This window comes from Montipora capricornis, chromosome 7 (genome assembly GCF_036669925.1).
Source record: "Montipora capricornis isolate CH-2021 chromosome 7, ASM3666992v2, whole genome shotgun sequence".
Taxonomy (NCBI): Eukaryota; Metazoa; Cnidaria; class Anthozoa; order Scleractinia; family Acroporidae; genus Montipora; species Montipora capricornis.
Genome location: NC_090889.1, coordinates 16,548,090 through 16,573,089, shown reverse-complemented (window position 1 = coordinate 16,573,089; position 25,000 = coordinate 16,548,090). Strand labels below are relative to the sequence as shown.

The 25,000-nt window shown below is 40.8% G+C and overlaps 2 protein-coding genes across 2 annotated transcripts in view; one reads left to right on the top strand and one right to left on the bottom strand.

Moving 5' to 3' along the window:
* Positions 1-20,776, top strand: part of LOC138058328 (F-box DNA helicase 1-like) — a 42,969-nt gene extending 22,193 nt beyond the window's left edge. The window contains exons 11-22 of the mRNA XM_068904275.1: positions 1,317-1,403; positions 3,303-3,439; positions 4,668-4,767; positions 5,719-5,840; positions 7,056-7,125; positions 8,943-9,049; positions 10,055-10,136; positions 11,503-11,607; positions 13,163-13,269; positions 14,736-14,777; positions 15,746-15,829; positions 17,170-20,776. Of these exons, the coding sequence (XP_068760376.1) occupies positions 1,317-1,403; positions 3,303-3,439; positions 4,668-4,767; positions 5,719-5,840; positions 7,056-7,125; positions 8,943-9,049; positions 10,055-10,136; positions 11,503-11,607; positions 13,163-13,269; positions 14,736-14,777; positions 15,746-15,829; positions 17,170-17,259 (1,133 nt within the window). The 3' untranslated portion in view covers positions 17,260-20,776. The remainder of the gene's footprint in view (positions 1-1,316; positions 1,404-3,302; positions 3,440-4,667; positions 4,768-5,718; positions 5,841-7,055; positions 7,126-8,942; positions 9,050-10,054; positions 10,137-11,502; positions 11,608-13,162; positions 13,270-14,735; positions 14,778-15,745; positions 15,830-17,169) is intronic.
* An 886-nt stretch (positions 20,777-21,662) lies between these two features.
* The window catches only part of LOC138058327 (kelch-like protein 2), a 4,628-nt gene continuing 1,290 nt past the window's right edge, over positions 21,663-25,000 (bottom strand). The window contains exon 1 of the mRNA XM_068904274.1: positions 21,663-25,000. This exon is cut by the window's right edge and continues 1,290 nt beyond it. Coding sequence (XP_068760375.1) covers positions 23,977-25,000 — 1,024 coding nt within the window. The 3' untranslated portion in view covers positions 21,663-23,976.

Here is a 25,000-nt window from a genome sequence, read left to right as displayed (position 1 = left end):
TACTTGCGCCAAACAAAACATCAGGGACGTGGAATCCGAGGAATATTTTGAATAATTTTATCGACGTTTACCATTAAACTTTTCTTCTAAAAGGTAAAAAATAAATAAATTGGGTGATACCGGTGACTGCTACGGCAACGACAACACAACAAAACAATAATATCATTGGTTAAAAGAGGGAAAAAAACCGTTCACATATTTTTGTGGTAATCTCAGTCTCTGCATAACAACGATGCGAAATAACTTAAGTTGAGGTTTTCACGACAACGCGAGCACGTGTTGTGAACTTTTCATTCTCTAGTCTTACTTTGAAACCTGTCTGAAATCATGCATACACTTCGTACATTTGACAATTATCCTGCGAAATGGCGCGGAATATCGCTTGATACTTAGCCGACGACGCCGTAGACCGAGTTGGCTAAAATCAGGCGATATTCCGCAAGATTGAGCAGGAGAAAAGCTGGGAAAACTACCATTTTTCTCCGCGACACACAAAATTACCTATATCGCAGAAATACGTTGAGTACGTACGACGAATATTGAGCGCGTTACGACCATATTTGTACACTGTCACAATGTGTTGAATAATTTATAAGTATTAAATGAATGTATGTATTTGAAGTGCAGGTTATGGACGTAAGGGAGAAGTGATCCTCGCAATTAGCTGGAAATTTTAACTAAGCAGTTATAGTCCTTACAATATTACGTCACAACATTGCAATTGGATTTAATTGGTTACAGCAGTAAGAGCGGTTTTCAAATGAGTGTCGTCAAACCAAAACCAAAGTAATAACTTTGGCCAATCAAAAAGGACGGAGGCAATCCAGTAAACCAATCAAAACTCGAAGTAATTACACGTAGCCGACACAAAGCCCGGGAAAATGTGCACGCGCGAGTCACGATTGGTTTTGGTTTCACTTTTGATTGGTTGAAAAAGTGGCGCGAGAACTTTGAACCAATCACTGAGTGAAGTAATGCAAAACCAAAGTAATTCACTAATTACTTTCGCTACTCAATTGAAAACCAACTCTATAACATTTGTGATCGTACGTGTTCCTGTATTACAATAAACTAGCCACACAGACCCTATACATGAACACAGGGATGGTCTACAGGTGAAACTGTAAAACTACGACAGGCACATCAGGCTGATTTGCACTCATTATATATTATAAGAGAAAGGATTAACTTTGATGGCGGTCATTTTTGCATTCGGTGTATGTAACCTGGAGACTCTATTAAAGTGGTTACTTTTCCATGTCTTTCAGTTGTTTGTTCTTTGACAAAATGGTTGGATGTATTATAAATCTCTTTAGGTTATCTCAAGATTTATCAACTTTCCAGACCAGTTTTGAACTCGTTCGATTGTTTGGTGATTGATGAAGCACAAGATTGTACACCAGGTAAGTTACTCTAGACAAGGTTGTACAAGCATGCGCAGTCTGTGTGCCGGTAGGGGCCGAAAAAAATTGCAACACCTCACACGATTGGTTGCTGAAACAAAAGGCAAAGAAATAATTCAATGGAACTTAACCCAAGACAATACAGGCGCGTCATTGGAGGGCCCAATGAAATTGGAGGTTTAAAGACGCACAGATCCGCCTGAAAAGAGGGAAGCAGTCCCGTTTACAAAGTCAAATGTTTGGTCACATTTTTCCTCTTTTATGCAATCTTATTGTATCTACTGACGTTACACAAATCACTTGACTCCGAAGAAGACTTCCGCTCAGGTTGTCGAAACGTCAGTCACTGTCATCTCAAACAGTCCTTCTCAGGACTACACTCACCCGGACGATCGTGGGATAATGGGTGTCAAATCAGAGCCGTATTTAATTTGTGTATGGTTCGAAACCCTACGATTTTGCGGAGATAAAATCGCGCTCATAAATCCCCGTCATATCCCACCCTGTTAAGGACGGTGCCTACTAATTCAAAGGTATCCTTGCCCCGGTTTATGATTATACGGGAAATGTAGATCTTAATAAGTGTTATTGAAATCCAAAAAGAACATTGGGGGTAACCACGCATTTTTTAAAGATAGTTGATGAATAATATTTGTAAAAAGCTTTTGGCGTTCTTTCTCAAATTGAAGCTTAATTATCTCTCAAAAATGCATCGTTACCCCCAATGTTTTTTTGAATACATAGAGCACTTGCTAAGTTCTGCTTTCTCTGCATAGTTTTAAACCGCGCAAAAATATCCCTGCATGAAAAAGCACCACTCCTGGGAAGCCCGAGTACCTCGAGATGCGTAGAAGGTATGCACAATAACAATAGTAGGCACTGTCCTTAATTTGCACTAGTTGCTTAGGAACAGGCGAAATGACAGCTGCAAAGGAAGACAATCGAACATACGATCTCAGGAACCCCGGTAAAACGTCACAAAGTGACTAGCCCCCAGTTTGCGTAATAGATCAATGGGTAGAGCACGGCACTGGTCAAACGTAGAATTATGGGGTTTGAATCCCGTTATATCCGGACTCTTTCACGCTTTCGTTGCACTGTGGCCAAAGTAGCGCTCATAACTGCCATGACTATTTCATTTCCGCAGTGCAAGTATGTGGCATATATATTGTGTAATTCGCATGTGATCCACGTCGATCAGTAGAAAGGAAGCATTTTATGTTGAGGATATTGACCGAAACGGAAAATACCATAATACTCTTTGTTTGTCCACCCACATTTTTAATTCACAACTTGCACAATCCCACAATACACCTCTATTACCCCCCAAAACTTTTGCATAACCATTGTTTGCAATTTCTCCTGGGACATGAGACGAAAACAATGCCTATGCAGATTTTTGGGGGTAAAAGTGGTGTATTATGGGATTTGTGCAAGTAGTGAATAAGCATTGTTTTTGTTTTCTCCTGGGACCATTGTAAGTCCCAAGAGAAACTGGAAACAATGCTTATGCCAAATTTATGTGGACAAACAAAGAATATTGTGGTATTTTCCGTTTCGGGCAATTTCATGGCCTCTTGGAGGTACGAATCTATATAACTTTTTGTATATTTGATATTTTGCATCTTCATTTTAATGTTTTTTTTTTACGCATCTTTGAAATGCTCATCATTACCTGTTATTTTGCGTCAACTACACATGCCAGTTTTATTTGAGGAAATTTGTTCAACATTACTTTATGAGATCTAAAAAAATTCTAAGTTACAGACTTTTTTCCGCAATTAGCGAGGGCTATTCAAGGCGGGCTAAAGAGGAAAAAAGAAAATTGAAAAGTCCCAAAAATTATATCCAAGGATTAAACCTAGAAGCAATCTAGGACTTCGTACTTCTTGTTTGTAGCTGCCGCAGACATCCTCCTTAATCAAAGGTGCGCCAAGATTCTTGTCGGCGACCCCCATCAACAAATTTACTCTTTCCGTGGAGCAGTAAACACTCTTCAGGAAGTACAGAGCACTCATACTTTCTACCTCACTCAGGTCAGTGTCGTCAATATCGAAACTCGTTTTCTCCTTGATGTTCTCTATATGTTTCCTATGACATCGATTAAGGAGAATCTTTCAACTGAATCCTAAAATGTCCTTTCTTTGGCACCATCCTTTTTTTATTCCCACCAATAGCCAATTTTCACGATGGCGTCATTTGACTACAACTACCACAATCCAGTTTGTTTTTCTTTTCATATTTAAATTTTGTATTCCCAGTGGGGTAACAATAACAATAGCTCTAATTAACATGAGACACCGAAACCTGAAGGATTCTGGTACTTGTAGTCAAATGACGTCATCATGCAAATGTCCAATTGGTTATTTGATTAATTAAAATGTCAATACAACTGTTTTGTTCGTCACAGTTGTAGATGCAACCGTGCAATCACAATTGTGCCTGCGACATTAAGGTGTCGTTAGAAGCCACTTGCTTTATAATTTTCCTACAGCGTTGCCTTTAATTTAAAGAACTGCAAGGACGCCCTTTACAATCAGGTCTTATTAGTGCATTTAGCTTTACAAACGTGCTCCATGCCTATTAAATTCAGGTATGTCCATGGAAGCATGAAAAGTGATGCTCTCCGATTTGGATAAGCCTTATAAAGTGTCCCCTGACCTTTCATTCCCTTCCTGTGGAAAATAAATAAAAGGGATAGACGCCATAAGTGTCCCCTAATTCTGCAAAGAAACTAGTTTCGACAACCGTACTCTAAAGTAATCCTATTAATAAAGTTGCCTTTTGTTAATTAATAGGTTATTGACGGAGCAGGGTACTTGTGACCTAATAGGCCTTTTGCAACAAACGATCACATGGTACAAAATCCGCCATGCTGAAGGGCAGGCTTATTATTATTCTTGCACTGGGACATTAAAACAAAGAGACCTGAACCAGACAAGCTTGACTTGCCTTTGTTTTAATGTCCCAGTGGGGGAATAATGATGAGCTTGCCCTCCAGCATGGCGGATTTTGTACCATGTGAGCGTTAGTTGCAAAAGGCCTATTCGCCATGTACCTCGTTGTGTGAAGTTCTGATATAAGTGAACGAGTCGTCATATGTTTGTTTGTTTGTTTGTTTTTTTTGTGTGTGTGTTTTGATTTGTTTTGTTTTGTTTTGTTTGTTCTTTTGCCTTTTTCCTCCTCCCATTGGTAGCCGTCTTTCTGTGATAAATATTGCTCATCTACCCACAGCATTTGAATGTTCTTTCTTTCTTCTTGTAGTCTTTTAGGTTTGGTCCGGAGATAGCACATGTCGCCTCTTGTGTGCTTGATGTACTAAAAGGCATCCGAGATAAGACCCTTGTTGGAGGAGCAAGAACAGGTGACTTTCTGTTTGCCTATAGATTCCCTCCTCGTAGAGGCCACTTTGCCTTTTGATTTTCTGGGCTAATAAGCAGGAGGGAATGAGGTCTCAGCTCTTGAACAAGACTCGCTGTGTTGGGCATGTGCCACGGTCTTCAGAGCTCAGCGACCGATCCACCAACGTGGTTTCGCACAACTGTGCGGGCTCCCTTGATGACAGCGGAATTACTGTAAGGAAATGCGCAAGGCACAGCAGGTTCAGGCCACTCATAACAGGGAGTGTTTGTTTTGAACAGCGCCGTTCAAAATCGTGGATGACGGTTTAATCAAAACAAGTTTCGACACAGGGCAGTGGCTCTTTTCCTCCTGTCCATCAGTTCCAGCAAATAAAAAATGAAGAGATTTATACGGTATCAAATATTTGAAGCGCGGAACGGTAGTGTCATGAGAATGATCGTCACTGCAAAGGAAGCAACTTCAGAATTTTCAACACCGCACCTCCTAATTCAGTTCCTGGAAAGTTACACTAGTTTTTAGAAGTTAGACAAGCCGACATAGTGACGAAAAAGATTAATAAACCTGAACTTGCAATTTTACTTGACGTTTTCGTGACCGTCACGTTGCAGGTCTTAAACTCCCTAATGTAGACTTTAACCTTTCCATTTATCGTTTTCCACAGACACGGCTGATTTCTTTTTTCTTTTAGGGTTAGGGTTATTGTTATAGCTTATCCGTATTTTGTTTGTATTTTGAACACCGGATGCCATATATGGGATCTTTTTTAGCGTGAATCAGCCACCATGTGTTCTCACTTTTGAACTGGAGCTAGCATAGAGTGGAGGCTGACGTTTTAGTTTTCTTCTCGATCCAGGTGTTAGCCTCCATGAGATGTCCGTTTTCTTCCAACCGTTAGATTACGAATAAAGTCAATCCATTCAAATTTTTAACTTTCGTGTTAATCAAACTCTAGGTTCTGTTCATGGGAAAACCCGCGGCCAGGTGTGTGTGATCACACGTTGTAATTACACGTTGTTTAATGAGGCTGTCAACGTGTGCTGCGCCAAGAACGACACCAAAGTTGGTTTCGTCGGGGTAAGTCGTACTATGGTTGGTTTTTTTGTTTTGTTTTTTCCCTAGTGAATGTGGAAACTATGAAACGTACAGTAACTGGCTGCCTGGAACTGCATTAATAGCGGAGATCCGCGCGCCCGGAGCACCATGAGTAAAGAAGTACGGTAACCCATCTGCGAAAAAAATTGGTTTTGGTCATCGTGCGACCGCCCGTACGTCCACTCTTCCGCCTGACGTCCACTCCTCCATATTTGCCAATGTGACCAGTGTCACGTGACCATATCGCGGGCTAAAGTTTAGAGCTCTTCAAGGTCAGCTGTTGTTTTTTTTAGTTGACCGCTGATGAGGTACTGGGTCTCGATTGGATCGCAGGCTCAATTCAGGTTCATTCGTTGTAAGAATAAATAACCCGGGAGCTTGGCTGAATCTATATATTAGCAATTCAGTTCTCATGGTTTGACTGCTGGGGAGGAAAAAGCGAGGTCCTAACGTACCGCATTTTTAAATGCCTGTATCATGTAAATTTGTAAGTGGCGTTAAATAGGGCTATTATCTTCAGTCGATTGTTTCCTTTCACTTCTTTTTCTTCCTCTTATTCTTTACTGCTTCTCTAACATATAGATTTAGCCAAGCCTAAAGCGGAGGTCCCGTGTTATTTACTCTCTCAATAAGGTAACCTGGCTTGGGCCTGCGATCCAATCGAAAACCAGTACATGGTCAGAGCTTAACTTCGAATACAGCTGACCTCGATGAGCTTTAATCGTAGGCCCGCGATTTAGTCCCATGATACTGGTTAGCGGATACCCTGTTTTGACAGGTGTCAATTAACCATAGCGTGGATGTCCAATATTAAAGCTGTTCCCGCCAAAAAATGTGGGTTACACCACAGCGTTCACATTGGCATACGTGGATGGGTGGACGTGCGCACTGTCTTACGGTCACAAGACCAAATTTTCTCGCACAGATGGGTTACCATATTTTCTTACCAATGGTTCTCCGCGTCCGCGCCTTTGGCGCACGGAGCGCCGCTATTAATTGATTTATTGATTCTTTTTAATATTTCTTCTTTTCTTTCTTTTTCATTCACTCATTTACTCGTTCGTTCATTAATTAATTCATTCGTTCGTTCATTCACTCACTCACTCACTCACTCACTCACTCACTCACTCACTCACTCGCTCGCTCGCTCGCTCATTCATTCATTCATTCATTCATTGAGGCTTCCTCATTTTTCAGGGTATAAAAAGCCTTGCCTTAGACCGTATATCGGATATTCATAAATTGTTTGTTTCTGGATCAAATAAAGGTAGGAATTTCATTCTTTACAAATAATTGAACTCAAAAGTTGTTACAATATTTGCACAAACATGCTACAGAGGTCCCAGGAAAGAGTGTGGTCCCATCGGTCTGAGTGGACGTTTCCTTTCAGTGTCAAGTGATCTTTGTATTGTCCGTGGATCGTACAAATTCTATTCGTGTTGACCTCATTGGTTCTTCAGATTTGCCTGGAAATGGACCCACTTTAATGCACACCAGTTTTGACCAAGCGTCCTAAAAGTCTTTCCTTACTGTTTGCCTCCACTTTCTCTTTCTCGACAGCAACATTACTTGTGTCCAAAAATCCAGCCTATTTTTTTTTTACTTAAATGCTAGTCTAGTTTATTTCTCAAGTAAACCTAAAAAAAAAATATTAAACTTCAACTTTACAGGAAACGTCTACTCCAACAAAAGATAACTTGTTTGAGTTCTTTATTATTTTTCCCGTAAAGAAAGAGTTTATATTCAGATAAATTTCGGAATCAGTTGTTTGTGTTCGATTTGTGTTTTCATTTTCACGGGCACAGCCATCTTGAATAGCTGTGACGTATTACGGTTGCCTTGCTGTTGCAGATGAAAGGCCTGGTGTCAGGTCATAATACGTCACAATTAATCAAGATGGCGATGCCCAGAATATTTGAAAGCAAAAAAACCGATTCTTTTACAGACTGTTAGCTTCTTTAAAGTGCTACTATGACCAAAAATCACTTGCTTTTTTACTTCAGATTTTGAAAGTGTGTTTGCTTAACACCTGGCTGGAAAAAAAACTTAGCTTTGATTTTTATCTTTGAGCGTACGTTTTTGGATTTCTTGGTCCGCCAAACAGACCAACTGGGCCCAGAAGGTTGGATTTAGGGAAAACTGACGTCATGTTCTCACTCCCTTAAAATGCAGCTTTTTATATATTCAAAATACGAATTAAAAACATTTGTTGTCACTGACTAAAAAGCTTTTTTATGACCGTTTCGGTTAAAATACTATAACCTTCTTCAGCATAAATGGCTTACGAATGCAAATGAGTGCTTTAAAAGAGTCGCGGAAGCGGCGCTTGGGATTGCCAAGGGCCTTGCAAATGTCAGGTATGACTACAACTATGGTATTTTTATATATGCAAAACAGGAGGTTAAAAGTGTGAAAGTCCGAAACTCCCGTGCTGCATATTAATTCAGTCGCGTACACACGCATTGCATTCTTGAAGTAGTAAGTCATTGACGTCATTTTCTCCTCAATTAAGCTCTCTCAAGATTTTAAAGTTAGTAATACACCTTATTCCAAAGTGGCGGCCATTCTTTGATTGCAAATTGGCCATTTTGGCCTTTTTCAAGGCTAGATATACTTTTAAATTTTACGTTTGAAAGCGAGGCCAAAAGGGCCAATTTGCAAGGAAACAAAAAAATCCTAAAATGGCGGGCCTTTTGGTATAAGGTGTAAGGCTGACCTTTAAATAGGAAAATCCTCGTGAAAGTAAACAGGTGTCTTTCTGAAATCATGGCTAAAAACTTGGGTCGCTTACTGTTTAGTTAACATTGTTTTGAAATCCATTGAAAAAAAGAACTATTTTTTGATCATAGTAGCACTTTAAGTCTATATCAACGGGGAAGATATCGTTGATGTCAGCTATTGTCATGAATGTGCCGGCCATAGCCTCATTGGCTGTCGATACAAAGAGTCTTTGTTCCTGTGGTTGGCACATTTGAAAAGCAATGTTTTAAAACAGATATCTTCCCTATAAGTAATCAAAGATTGACTAAATCACGACATTTTAGGCAGTGCACCAAGCTTTTTTCCTTTACGTGTAAAATTTAGGGTTTTTAGGCATCAAGGATTTGTTAATCAGGAAATTTGCTTCCTTTGCGGAATTGAAGAAGTATGCCAAGGCGGCCCCTGACCCGGAACTGCTTGGAAAAATCAGGGTAAAACACAGTCTTGTCATCTGTCTGATCATAGTTAATCGAGGCACCGATTATGAAACCTTAAAACTTTCAAAAGTGAGAACGTTATTCTCGCAATCGATGTTTAATTGACCGTGACAGTGCACAATCTTTTGTTTTCGCTTCGCACGGGTTCGCAAAGTAGTTGCGCATAATAAATCGAAAGAATAGGACATTTGCAGGATGACGCCATTTGACTACAAGTACCAGAATAGAAATAGAACACAATAAACCAATTCGGCTAACTCAATGTTGGACCTAATTCAAATCTCTAGGGGGTTAAGATATTTTGTGTATTGCATTTGCATGATAATGTAGCATTCACATTTAAATGATATGGTAATACTTGGAACAAAACGTTTTATTCCCAAAGGATTTGAATTGGTACAACATTGAGTCAGCCAAATTGGTCTATTGGCAAAGAAAAGGATTACTGTAGAATGAAAGGGATTCGAGAAATGACTATTTGATGGGGACCATAGCAACCGTTTGGTAGTTAAGAACCCCCCCCCCCCCCCTTAACTATGACCTGTTTCTCGAAAGTCCCGAAAACTTGTCGGGCCCGAAAAGCCATTTGTGAAACTGCCAACCGCTCGTTTTGGAAAGTCGATCTTTTAACATGTTTTAAAGGTAATAAAAAGAAAAATAGAAAAATGACTGTGAAGTTTGATGACTTAAATCCTCTCCGTTCTTGAGATACAAAGGAAATTGTGGCACCCGAAAATGGTCCGTAAAGTTTCGGGACTCTCGAGAAACGGGCCCCAGCCCGGCTAACCGTGCGCATGTGAATAGGCTCTTGGAATTACCGTTTTTATGAAGTTTTACAGCAGTAATTATATATTGTAAGTTTGATCTGAAAAACCCGGAGGGAGTCTCTAATATAATTTATTCTTAGTCCACTTGAGAAACCAACTACCTGAGATTAATTCGTTGTCCCGCGAAAACCTTGTGATAGTTGTAAGTATTTTGATTTCTCTCTTTTGGCAGATTGTCGAGACACATCACGTTATGTTAGAACGGAGAATCGAGAAGATAAAATCCAAAGCTGTTGGAAACCAACAGCACGCAGGTGACAATCATGCAGCAATTAAGTATCAGTCGTGACCTTTTTTTTTTTTTTTGTTGGAAAGCTCAAAGTGCTACTATGATGAAAAAATCAGCTCCTTTTTTTACTTGAGAACTTGAAAGTGTGATTGCTCAACACTTGACTGGCAAAATGTTGAGCTTTGATTTTTATTCAAAGGTTGTTTATTTTAAGTGTAAGTTTTGGATTTCACGGTCCGCCATTACTCACGTTCCAAACTATCCGATTGGACCTGAGAGGGTTGGATCTAGGGAAAAGTGACGTCATTTACTCTCTAGCTTAAATTTTCAGCATATAAACGCAGCTTATTATATATGCGAAACACGAGTTTATAAGTCTGAAAGCCAGAAACTCCAGTGCTGCATATTAATTCAGCTGCTTACATATGCATTGCACTCTTAAACTAGGGGGTTCTTTGATGTCATTTTCTCCTCGATCCAGCTCTCTCCAGTTTATACATCTGCTACAAACCACCCTAACTACCCTCTTTCTGAAGTTACTAAGACTTGAACCTTAATCAGACAGCTCTCGATAACATCCAGCTGTTACAATCGGTTTAGAATCTATCCTGTCTTCTTTCTCGAAATCGTCTGCCATATCATGGGTTACGGAGGCTTCGTCGCTCTCGGTTGAAGTGCTTTTCCGTTTCCCTTCGTTCTCTCTTGTTCTTTACTCGTCAGGAGATTGATCATGGCCTATTATACTGAGATGTTGACCTGCCCTGTCTTTTGCCTGGCAAAAAAAGATCTTCGAAATGTAATGTGTGAAAAAGGCAACCTCATACCCAGGGTCTCTCTTCGGGACGAGGTTGTAAAAAAGGGTCCAAGCCAGAGCTCGCTGCAAGAGGTTTAATCTGCGATCATGTTTGTCCGCTGATGTAAAGCTTGTGTCTGGAAGAATACTGTTGTGTTCGTGAAAGAACCCCATTTTTTAAACACGGCTGCTTTCTCTTTAATTTAAACTGAGCTTTAAAAGGAGCAGGGGCAGCTCAGTTGGTTTGTGCGTGGCGTTTGGAGCAAGAGGTCCCCAGTTCGATTCTCGGTGACCTCAACGTCTGTTCCGACTTCCTTAGTTCTGATCCGTGTAGCGATAGCTTGAAATACCCATAAAACGGAGCACCCGCAGAGGGTGAGAAGCAAAACGGCGCACTGTCGGCTTCTACTGATACCAGCCTCAGAGTTGACGGCACTACCGTTGAAAAATAAAGTGACTCTATCTTTACAATTACCTTAAAAATGCCACCGCGCAAGAATTTGGGGGCTCTTTACTTTTCCTTGCCATGTTACTCGGTTCAAGCCCTGGCTTTTCAAAATACTGATTTAAAGTATTTTTTGATTTACTCCATTTATAGATATCATATTTTCTACCGCTCACAAAGCGAAAGGACTCGAGTTTGACACAGTTCGAGTCACAGATGACTTTCTACCTGGATCGGACACTGGACATATTCCACTGGGTAAGTCACCGACGTTTTAGCCTTGGAGTAATAGGGCAAACTTGAAGCGGTACATTTGAATAACTTGTTGGAGTACCAAAAATGTTCTTTTGTCTCAACAGGTTTTGTGCGAGATTGTAGGTTACTCTGGCTCAACTATGAAATGGTCTTTTGGGGTTGAAAACTTAGTCAGAAGTTTCTTAGAAATAGACTTTGTAATTAAAATACGCGACCACGTTTCGACCTCTCCGAGGTCATTTTCAAGTGTGTGTAAAAAATACAAGAATCGAATGTGGTTCCACGTTGTCTGTACTTTTTTCGACAACGATATTCGTCATCACAGTAGTCAAAATGCGCCTCGTGAGTCCGCAACAAATTTTGACCTCTGTGATGACGAATATCGTGGTCGATAAGAGTGCAGCCAACGCTGAACCACATTCGATTTGTTTTTTACAACTGTGACAATATTCAACGTCAAAGAAAACGTTTATTTCATAGTGTGACCAAGATCATAACACAAGCGTTGTCTATAACTTTCTCGTAATATGATTGGTTTATTTCCCAAAATGAGCGCTCCAGCGCTGACAGGAGAAGCTTTGTCTAGACTCCTATCGACAATGGTAAATTAGCCAACCAGATTGCAAGCAATTGTGGTTAAAAAGCCACTGAAAATTTTGCATGTCCTGTTTTCTTTAGATTTTGAAAATAGACGTACTAAATAGGTATCTTGCCAATTTTTATCTCAAAATTCCCACGGAAAGTATGATTATTCTAACGTAGTTTTTCGGTTTTCGCTGGCCGCCATTACTCGAGCGTGAGCGAGGAAAAGGGTTGGGTCTAGCTGGATCGCCTGGGGTCTGACGTCATATGCGCAACGCTCAAAATAAACGCGGGTAATTTTCCATGCCGTCTATGAGATGTGAGAGTTCGCCGAGTTGCTTTTTGCTTATATTATATACATTACTCCTTGATCGACTTGTTCACTTTGTCAAAAGCCCACGAAGCGATGCGCGTATGACGTCACAAGCCAAGTCTTGCGTGAAGACCGCTTACAAAATAATCGCAGGCTTCTCCAATGCCGTCCGAGTAATGGCGGACAGATTTTTAGCAATTTTTGGCTGGCTATTTCCCGACTTATCTCGCTTCTATCGTTCCAAATTTAAATGCATTGTATTATTTTGAACATATTGACTTAATTGGCGTTGAAAAAATTCGAAAAGAAAACCAAAAATTTTCGTCGTAGTGGCACTCGAATGTTAAAATGTAATAAAATATGCAAGGTGATTGAGAAATAGTAAAGAAGAATTTGTTTTGATTCTTACCGACATTTCAACTATTAGTAATATATTCATGCTAATCTTGTAATTGTTATCCACACTTGAAAATGACCTCGGGGAGGTCGAAACGTCGTCACGTGACTTCTTATCGCTTAATTTTATCACAAACTCTTTTGATTTTCGCAAGGATATTCAAAAGCAGTGGCCTCGTCCTAGAGCAAATCTTGACAATAAACATGTGAATCTTAATAAGCCTAAATGTAACTCATTTTTTTCTCTTCCTTTGCATACTTACATAGATAGGCAACCCGACGACGAGAAGAATTTGCTTTACGTCGCTGTGAGTCGCGCCAAGAAGTGCCTTCAGCTTAATGGGACCATACTGCGCTTACTCGCTTGTAGAATGGTATGCGACTTAAAATCCTGCGTGATAACATGAATTCTTGATACTTTTGTATAGATGTCACCAAGTGATCCCGTAGGCCCACGAACTTTCTGTATTTATAGTAAATGGAATGCTCCCACACAAGATACAAAGAAAACTCTGGCAAGGATTGGAAACCTTCGCTCTCTCTCGCTTGTCTTCTCGCCAGGAGAAGGCGCACCGTTTCTGATCATGTGCAGGTCATGTGCACCTAATGATAAATTTCCGATTTTCTTTTTAAACATTCACACCGTTCAAACCATTTCGAATGACTTGGGATAATCGCGAATGAACAGAGTACGTTTAAGGCGAAGTTGTCATTGTTCTTAGAAGACCACTAATGGGGTGGGTGCCTTCCATTCCCGTCCTCAATCCAACATGGCGGGTCAGTGAAGTGTCCCACGCTCGTTAGGTAATTCGCGCTCCTTAATAAGGCAATTGCACTACAAGTCCAACCTTGATCCCTTCCTTGCATCAATTCTTTATGCAGTAATTAGTATTTTCATTATCATCTTCGTCTTCGGCGTCGTAATCGTCATCATCGTCGTCGTATTCGTCATCATCGTCGTAATCGACATTATCGTCCAACCAAATCTCCCGACTAATAATGTATACAGTCTACAATGCTAACTGAAGCCTGTTAATGTAGAGTGTCCAGATTTTCATTTCATTATGATCGCTGGTGCTCTTGAGGGTTCCAGCAGAAAAAAAAATGAAAAGTTGCATTCCCCGACAGGATTTGAACCCGGAGCACCCACTTTGAAGGAACTGTTTTAATCCACTTAACCACTAAAGATCAATAGACTAAAAATGTGCCGATTATTTACCTAAACTAATTAGTCTCTATGTAAAAGCTCAACTGGCTGATAATTGTACCGATTATTTACCAACATTAGTTGGTATACAAAATCATTACTGAACGGTGGTTAAGTCTAGTGCTTGATTTTACAATGGTCATCTTTTTCTGGAGGTTTGGTAACCGACATTTTCTTAGCGTGTGATAATACACGTTTACAGCGGCATTCGGAAGGAAAAAAAATGTTGACATATTAAAAAATAATAATTTTCTGGCAGTAAGCGACGTGGTAGTCTAGTGGTTCAGTTAGTCCACTAGTCTAAGGTAGTTAGTACCCTAGGTATTCGTCTAGTGTGGCAGTTTGGTTAAGTGAAAGGGTTATTGATCGAACACTCCCAGGTTCGAGTCCAGCGAGTTCAGGCATTGGGATATTAAAAATAGATATTCAATTTCCCATAATCCTTATCAAGCGCAAAGTGTCCCAAATTGACGGTAATAGTCAAACCCCTAACGTAATGAAATGAAAATCTAGACACTCTACATTAACACGCTTTAGTTACCATTGTAGACAGTATACATGAATTGGGTGGCGACTGGGTTGCGTCGTCGTATATGATGGCAGTCGTGATTATAGTCTTTTCTGTTCTAACAGGAATACTTCGTTAAAGCGATGCCACCAACAGATTTGCCTCAGGTACATTCTTGTATAATATAATCCAACTGGAGCCCATCACCCGGAGCCTCAATCTCCCATATAAACCCTTGGAGACAACCTTTGCCCGTATCTTTTTATTTTTAGTCGTTCGATTTCCCGCGAATGCATTATCCCGTCCAATCAGAACAAAGTTATTGTAAAACGTCACAAGCAGTCACTCACCATTGATCGCGTTCCTGTCACAAATTATTCTAAAAATAAAAAGATACGGACAAAGGTTGACTCAAGGATATAGTCTGAATGGAGGCTCCCGGTGATGGGTTCCTGAATCCAACGAGTCCTTTATCGACACACAAAACTCTCTTTCGTTATTTCATAAACCACTTTCATAAATGGATACCACTTTCACATCCTTTTCTTTATGTTAATTAGACCTACTGCCCTCACTTTGAAGCAAAAATGCTTATGACATTTGCTCGTCGTAGCGAGGCTAGTAAGGCTTATTAGCATTAAAACAAAAGAATATTTTAGTTGACCCGTCATTATGAAAGGGGTCTATAGATGGTTTTCACCTGACGTCATAGCAGCCATGTTGGTTTACAGAACAATAGAGGAAAAAGTCTTTTGGGAATTTGACTCTATTATAATGCAAAACATGTGCCATAATTTGCTATTGTTTTGTACACAAACATGGCCGTCTCATCACGTGATTGAAAACCATCTATACCCTTCTCTTTACTTGTTTTGTTAAATATTGGGTAGGAATGTCCGATATAGCTTCAATTCTAGGCTTCTTATTTTGAGCACAACCTACATATGACGGGAAATGGAACTTGACTCCCAACACTGCACCCGGCACTAGGCCAGGTCTGAGGCCGTTGTCTCAAGAGAAGTCTCACAGAGTAAGACCAGATTATACATTTATCCTATGGGCCTTCGTATCCCACCTATAAACAAGCGCTGTTTTGTCGTTTTTATTGAACACGCTATTCCCTTCTACTTCACAGTCTGCTGTCTGCATTGATTGCGGGGTTGAAATAGACGTCTCGCTGTCGCCTCACATTGCTGTCCTGAAGGAAACTATCACTTTAGTGAGTACTATGCCAGAAGTACTATGCCCTCAAGGGCCACGGGTCAATAGCCCATTTGGCTTCGCCTCTTGGGCTATTGACCCGTAGCCCTTGCGGGCTACGTGTCTAATTGTTAAGTATGCAACCGTAAAATGTATTACCGGAATCAGTTGTAATAAATTAAATGGGCACTCATTTGACCACTTACCTTGAGTTGTTGGAGAAGCTATTCAGTTCAAATAAATAAATAAATACAGTACAACAAACACAAGGGAGTGAAAAATGACAACTGGAGGGAGACAAACCAGTTGATCGAGTGGCGGGCTCAACCATAGACTTCTCGGAGCAACTTGAACTAGTGGCCATAGCAAGACTTCCGAAAACCATAGATTTTCTTTGTTGGGTAGTCATGAAAATTTGGTGTTGTATGAAGATCACGGTTGTTAAGCTGATAATTATCTACATTCTCAATACCTGTCTGACTGACATTTCATTGAAATTGTTGGGAGAATTTACATGCTGATCACTCCTGGGAGTCAAAGGGTTAGTCACAGCTAGAGTACAAAGGGTCGTGCCGTCCTGAAATAACTTGAGCGACTCTGCAGTTCCATGATATGCCCAACTCCAAGATGGCTTCATACATCATTGACAGAGAAAAGGTGGTTCTGTAGCGTGGTCACGTACTCTTTTAAACATCTGGGCGCGGTTGTCAAAAGCCGATTAGCGCTAATCGCAGATTAAAAATTAATCGAGGAGATAATTTCTCTACTCCCAATTGCTGTTCAACGCATTAAAAGAAGTCAATCTGGAGATACAAAAATAGGCAAAAGAAACTATTACCAAAAAGTTGAAAACGTGAAACAAACGTTTATGCTAATCCTCTGTTAAGTTAATCGGCTTTCTAACAACCGGGCCCTGGTTGGTTGTTTCACAACTGCAATGAACTTTCACTTCGAAAATTATTTCATTTCCTTAGTTTCAATGTGTGATTTTCAAATATTCTCTCTATCAAAATGTGCTCTGTTTTGGCGTATTTACAAGTGGATTTCTCAAGCAATTTTTGTTGTGCTTTGCTGCCGAAAAGGTCAGAGATCTTAATACTCTTGCTCTTGTCTACAAATTTTCTTAAAATTCGTTTAAGAGATATAAATTGATACTTTATTTTTGGCAGAAAAGTTTACTAATAGTTAACGCTCAGCTTTGTCTTCGAAATCACCACCGAAGATTTGGAAAAAAGAGCGTCTGTTCTTTAACAGTCCGAAGGTGCTCGAGTGTTTTCCGAGTGTGCACGAGTGCTTCCCGAGTGTGTTTGTGCCATGATTTCATTTCAATTCTTATTGGACATTTTTGTCCTTCTCTAGGGTGGAAACGTCAGAGTGCCAGGCGGTCCTCTCTGTTCTTCTTGTGCCATGGCTAAAGCTCCACACCTTGGATGTTTGGGTGAAGCGTAAATGAATGCTAAATGACACCGACGGAACCTACAGAAACACAGTAGGTTAAGGCAGGCACTGTACAACTTTGTGCTTTGCTGCCAATCCAGTGTCAAATCAATATATGAATGACATTTCGTGCGTTAAGCTTGTGAGACGTGGCTCAACATTTCGCAACATGTTTCGATCAGAAAATGTTGAACCGTGTGTGACCAACGATTGGTTAACCCCGTTCAAATGATGGCACACGGCGGGCCATAAATCACCGGGAAAAAAACGAGGATAGTAAGATATTTATTATATCTCTGAGGTTAATCCGGCGCGTGGGCAAGGAAACCGTGAGTCGAAGTCAAGCGAAAGGTTCAACTGCCACAAAGATTGCCGTGTCAAAATCCGAAAAACTAAATCTTCTTGGCTGTTTGAAATAGTTGCTTGCAAGATTCAAACAATTTTACAAGTTTATGTAACAGAAACGACATGAAAAACTTGCTAGAGACTGTTTTATCGAAATTTTAAATTTAGTGGGCTGTACAGCTTGCCGTTCTGTAGAATACGGCCCGCTAATTTAGCGAATCACGGCGCTCGTACTATCTGAGAGATATAATAAAGTTTCTATTTTGGGCGCTCTTCGCGGATTTTGCGATATGCATATTCTTGCGACGCTTGTGAGGATCAGAGACCCGTTTCTCGATAGTCCCGATAACTTTCGGGCCCGAATAGCCATTTTTGACCCTGCCATCCACTTGTTTTAAACGCTGGTATTTTAGTATGTTTTCAAGATACTAGCCAAATAGTTATGAAAATTGAGGACTCAAAACCCTTAGGCTAGTACCTTGTTAAGATACAGAGGGAATTGTGACACCCACGAAGCTTTGCGGGACTTTCGAGAAACCGGCGGGGGCGTAGTTATCGGAAGTGCCGAAACCTTGCGGGCTTTTTTCGGGTATCACAGATTTCCCAGTCTGTATCTTGAGAAGCCAGAGGTTTTCAGGCATCAAACTTCACAATCGTTTTGTCTTGAAACACATTTAATACCTGCTTGTGAAAACAACTGGGTTGCAGTTTCGTAAATCAGTGGCTTGTCGTGCCCGAAGAGTTTTCGGGACTTTCCAGAAACGGGCTCCAGGGGCCCGTTTCGCGAAAGTCCCGCACACTTTTCGGGCCAGAAAAACCATTTGTGAAACTGCCAACCGCTTGGTTTAGAAAGCCGATCCTTTAACATGTTTTCAAGGTAACAAAAAGAAAAATGACTGTGAAGTGTGAAGACTTAAACCTTGTAGGTTCTTGAGATAAAAAGGGAATTCTCTATTTTCGAATTCCCCATAAGACACTTTGTTTGCCCCCCAAATTTTGCATAAACCATTGTTTTCAAATGCTCTTGGGAATATGCAGTGTCCCCAAGAGCATTTGAAAACAATAGTTTATGCAAGATTTGGGGGGCAAACTAAGTGTATTATGGGGAATTCGAAAATAGAGAATGGTAACACCCGAAAATAGCCCGTAAAGTTTCGGGACTTCCGAGAAACAGGCCCCAGGCTTCAAAAGACCCATGACAGAGCCCTCGAAATCATGAACATAAGCATTCAATAGCATTAAATATTACAAGTAGCCTGCTCCCAGGCGGTAGATGATGTTGTTATCGCGAAATAGGCTTATTTAGCAACAGAACGGGACCGTCAGTGGCGACGTGCCGCTCGGCAAAAATATCATTGAGAATTCAGAATAGAGAAGAAAAGAGTGGATTCTGCTCTATTCTGAATTCTCATTGGTATTCTTCTGCGCGCGCCGTCGCCACTGAAGTTTCCGTTCTGTTGCTAAATAAGCCTAATACGAATCACTGGACGCTATATCGGAAGCATGTGCGATACGTTAGAGTCGGGTGACAAAAATGAGGGGGTGGGGGCAGGGGAGAAAGAGGGAGAGTCCACCAATGGACGCAGCCACCGAGAAAAGGCAGGTGATCGGGCAGACGGGTTTTTCTCTCCCTCTCCTTCCCGTCCCACACCCCCTCGTTTTGTTACCCCGACCTGTCTCACGCGCTTCCAATATAGCGTCTAATGATAAATGTTTGGTGACAACAACATCTACTGCCTGTAACCAGGCTGTATCAAAAGTATATTGCACAACAAGCCATATCAAAAGAAAATAGGCAGAGACAGTATGGTATAAGTCTAGGATTTTTTGTAGTTATTAGGGACCTTTAGATTCTAGGGCGAGAACGAGTACGAGTTTTGACTGGCAGTTTTTAGCGAAAATATACTTCGAAAATTTATAACCCGCAGGATTAATCTTTTTCTTTGTTAGCAAAATAGGCTCCTCAGTTATTCTTATTGCTGTTACCTGGGCCTTTTTGCCGATCGAAAAATGCCGAAACTGCTACCCTGTTGTTGACTTGTTTTGACACGACGACAATCTCGTACTAAAATGACGACGGTATCACGTTTTTCCCGCCAAAATGACGCTGGTTTGCGCGCGCTCACTGTTGTTTCTATGAGAAAATTTCGTACTCGTAGTCGTTTTCGTCCTAGAATCTAAAGCTCTCTATTGATAAAAACGGAGGTCGGTTTCCCTTAACGGGGTAACTGCAGAATAGCGGGCCACTAATTGTGTTGTGTTGTTTCTGAATCAGCATATGAAACCATCCGAGCACGGTATGGCATTTTTGATGATGTTCGGGCGGAAAGCCTCTCGTAATTTCTTGTAATCAGTTGCGTCTATTTTCGGCCACACGAATGTCATGGGGAACACACTTTCGTTTCTTTTTCATCTACAGATGAAGTAATTCCGAGAGTCGGGCTGGGCAACTCCCGCTCTGTAACCCTTTTTGCTAATAGGGACCTTAAGATCTACGACGGCGACGTCGACGAAAACGTCACCTCAAAATAGAACTTGTACTCTTGTAAAAGTCTTTCGCGATTATTCCATCTCGTTCACGTTGTACAATGTGAGCGAAGTATCCTAAAAATAAATTGGTACGAGCGGTTTCAGACTGAAAGTAGAGAATGAAAGATTCTCTGTTGCATGCTCACGTTGTCGTCAAAACCTCAAATTTAGTGATTTCACGTCGTGGTAACGCAGAGAACCGCAAAAATATGAGCTAAAATCCGTGCTGCACGTGCAGCACGATTATTTATGCTCTTTTAACCAATGATATCATTGTTTTGTGGCGTTTTCGTCGACGTCGTCGTCGTAGATCTTAAGCTCCCTAATAAGGACATAGAGAACAACGTCGTCGAAGAGAATCGAGATGTTCATGTTTGCGATTACTTTTTCTACTCGTTTGACATGCAAAACGTGCGCCATCAGTCCACGAATGAAATTAGAATAAACCGCGTAGGCATTAAGCGAGAAAGGGGGAAAATGTTTTTTTAAAGCAACTCGTAAATTACGAGGTAAAAACTCTTTGAAATAAATCAGCGATATTACACGACGTTTATAACACACAATCAGACTCCATAGACCAATTCGGCTAACTCAGTGTTGTACCCAATTCATATCTCTCGGGGTTAAGATTCTTTGTGTGTTGAATTTGCATGACTATGAAAGCACTGTCATTTAAATGAAATGGAAATGCTTGGAACAAAACGTTTTATTCCCAAAAGATTTGAATTGGGTACAACATTGAGTTAGCCGAATTGGTCTATTCGCGCGAAAGTATTTGTTAAGAACATTTAATCGCGCGCACACTAATTCGTTGGCTGGCGTTATAAAGAAAGGACTAAAGGAAGTAGTTTCTAAAGAGACTGTGGTGCTGCGTCGGTGGGGAAGAAAAACACGAATTTTTTGGGTTTTATCAACGGAGTTGATAATGTAAGTTGACCACCGTACAGGGATAATAAAAGCTGACGTTTCGAGCGTTAGCCCTTCGTCTGAGCGAATCCATTCGCTCTGACGAAGGTCTTACGCTCGAAAGGGTTAGCATTTATCATCCCTGTACGGTGGTTAATTTTCATTATCAACTCCGTTGATAAAACCAAAAAATGACGTCATATACAACCACTTGAAACGGCCATTACATTTATCACTTGAAAATGAAGTCAAGGTGACTTCGAAACGTCGTGTAATATCGCTGATTTTTGTAATCAAATGTAACTCGTAAATTGATAAGTTTTGTATGATCTTGGTTGTGTTATTAAGGTATCGGGCGAAACGACCTGCTCCTGATTACTGAAAAAGCCGCTGCTGAGTTTGCATATGTGGCTTGCGCCTATGCTTACGTCACCGGTGAAGACCAACCATTTTTAACTCGACCTGACCATTGTGAAGCCATAGGTAGTGAATATCCTTTAAAATCCTTACTGGTTTTCCTGGATATTTTTCATTGTGCGCGTTTTGTTATTCCTTAGTGACAGTTTTTTTTCTCAACAATTTATTCTGTATAATAGACAATTTATTATCAATTCACAATGGCATGATATGATAGATTGTATATACGTTGTCAAAATTTATATTTGTTCTATTCCTCAATAAAAGGCAATACCAGACTTCTGGACTTTGCAAGTCTCACAATAATTCTAACATTAATTTTGCACAGGCTACAATATGCGAGAATATTAATTTTTAGCGTTGCCTATACAGGTCCAAATTGTGTCGACATTTATTTCACGACAGAAGTGAATGGTTGTTTTTTGGAATGTGTTTTTGTTGTTAACTTGGAGGTGATTGGCAAAGGAGATTATTCAGCTCCTAGCTGCCGAAGAGGAAGAGCATGAATTGCATCCCAAAGTTGTTCTCATAAACATTTCAGTGAGTTACCTTTTGTCCTCGTTAGTTATTAGGCTTGTTCATCAAAGCAGTTATTAATTTCGGATTCGGAGAACGTTGACGATTGCCTCACCGCAAACACCCACTTCTGATATGCTTTACGTTTGTGAATAATTGTCGAGACTGCTCAAGTCTATTGTTCCCTTAAATTTGTTACGCAGATTTTGCTGTATTTGTATACAGCACGTTCACTCAGCGGCGCAATTGTTTGGTTTTGCTAGTATTTATCCGGTGGATACCGTTATCCACCTTTTGAACAACCGAAGCCTGGTAAAATGTTATATTTACACTGGAGTCCCGATCAAACCATCGCCTTTGGGTCGAGTTTGCTTTGTAGTTTGACAAACTCTTGGTTTTCGGTTACACAGCAGTAACCAAGGTGATGTGGTGACGTAATTCGGAGGACTGGGGAGAATAATTTTAACGCCGTATCACAACCGCGCGCGGCCTTATTTTCGAATTCAACATGGCAGAGGCGAGGTTAGATCTTGTCGGGTCTACTTGAAGGGTTATTCAGTAATAACAGGAAATGTGGTAGACACGTAATGATCTGTTTGAGTTGGAAACAACACATAAGGCCGCACGCGGTTGTGGGATACGGCGTTAAGATTTTTCTTCCCAGTCTTCCAAATTACGTCATCAGATCACCTGGAAGTTATGCAATGGGAAGACAGTACTTTGCTATCCGTGTTCAGCAGTCGGTCACCCCCCTCCGTCTGTATGTTTTTGCCTTTGAAGTAGAGAAGTCAATGCCAAGTCGGCGAATTTTTGATTGAATATTCCCCCATCCCATAATGCAATACGTTTTGGGGGATTTCCATAAAAATACCCTTGGGACTATATCACTATATCATGCTTCAGTGAACTGGATATCCATTGTTTTAATTTTACAAATAACCCCCCGCCCCCCCCCCCCCCCCAAAAAAAAAAAAATGAACTGCTGCGAAAATAGAGAGTGGAGAGAATAAACCAGAATGCAAAACCGGAAATTCTGTTGCTATTCTTTGGGATTGACATGCAAACTCTTTACCTCCCAGAGTGGAGCGACAGTTTATTATACTTGAAAATTTAGCCATTTGTACATGAAACCTTTTCCTCCGTTTTGATGAATACCCTACGGTTGGTCGGGACGGGATTTGAACCTGCGACCTTCCGAACGCTCCACCAAATGAGGCAACTGGTCTGCATTGGCCTAATTGTTTGTTTTGATCGATGGACATACATTTCTTTGTAAATTTTGACGTTTTTAAATGGCTGTATCTCGCTTAATAATATTGGGTCTCTTAACACCAAACGTGAGGATTTTGTAAAGGTTGGTGTGCACTTTCTAAATATGTGGATCAATAGTTTCTAATCCCATAATTTGCAGACCTTTACCTTGTCCCCCTTGGCTTGAAATCAGGCAACGTTTGTCTCTCCTGGGGAAATATATTGCTGTGTGACCACAAAACGGAGAGTTAATCTGGAGTTAAACTCTGAGCAAACCCTTGCCAAGAAATTACCTTAAGGGCAACTTAAAGTTCAATGGACGCCGAGTTTAAAGGGGCATTGTCACGCTATTTTAGTCAAACTTCAAAACACTAAAAGACGTCTTTGCATCTACGAGGACCAAAAAATGATGCTGTAGTCAATTTGTTGCTAGTAACCATTGAAAGTGCACTGAAGCTATTCTTTGTTGTTTGCACCCAAGGATGGAGAGAATGGAAATGGATTGAAGCTTGAAAAAAATGGCCAGTTTTTTTCAAGTTTGGAGACGATGTCTTCAGAAAGTCCACAAAATATTAAATACGAATAGCTCTTTGTACCATAAATACATTTCATATCTTCTTAGTGGGTTGTCAGGGATGTTGCACATGTGAGATAAATTACTAATTTAGAATTTTACCCAGTTTTGCCCTAAAAACAGCAAATTTAGCGTGACAGTGCCCCTTTAAGCTTCCTATTGTCTCTTGGGATAAAAAGTAAACATTGGCGTTACATGATCAAGCATTTTAGTTTGTCACACAATCCACCGTGACGCCTGGTCGATGAATTGTCCAGATTGTCAACAAATTCTCTGTACACTCTCAGCGAGCAAGCGTTGGAATAATACCTCAAGGAATTTTTCGATCCCTTGCGACCAACAGGAATTTGTATGTCTTCGGTCCATTCGTTTACCAGAGGATCATAGCATTGCAGTTTTCCCGTCTGGTTGCCATCCAGGTCACAACACCCACCAACAATGTAGAGCTTGTCATCAACGCAAACAATACTACTTAACACAGCTGGCCTAGAAATCAAGCTGGCGATGAAGTGCCACTCGTTCGTATGTTCGTCGTAGACCTCGCACGTCTTCGTTACCATTCCTCCCTGTCGGTTAATGCCACCGACAACGAAGATTTTATCGTGACACGCAGCACCGCAAGCAAACATTCTGTCTTCTTGTATATCAGCAACCTTGTCCCACCGATTTGTCGCCAAGTCGTATCTTTCAGTGTCTCGTAAACTCTTGTCCATTCTCTGCATCAAGACACCACCGCCGATGAAATAAATTACGTTTCCCTTTGTTACGACACAAATCCCTTCTCGTAAACCGAAATCAAACGAAGTAACGTCCACCCACGAGTTTGACTCGGGTATGTACTTCGTTAGGTGCGACATTAGCTTCTTTCGTCTGCTATTCGGCGGTTCGCCACGAATCGCTCGACAACAAATACAGCTTAAATTCTCACATTCGCAGCAAGCATCCGTCACCAAAGCATATATCTCCCTATCATTTCTCGCAAATATTTGTTTGAGGTATCTTTCTTCTCTATAGGGCAAAGAGTCCCAGCAGTTTGATAGGGAATCGTAGCGAAGCACAGACATCTCGTATAATTCGCGCGTGAGCTGTAGAAGATGGAAAAAATACAGTTTTCCACCGCAAGAGGCCATTTCACATTCTCTTAAATGTGTGGTGATATTGCTAGCAAGCTCACACCATCTGTTTTCTCGCGGGAAGTAACACAGAACGTACATT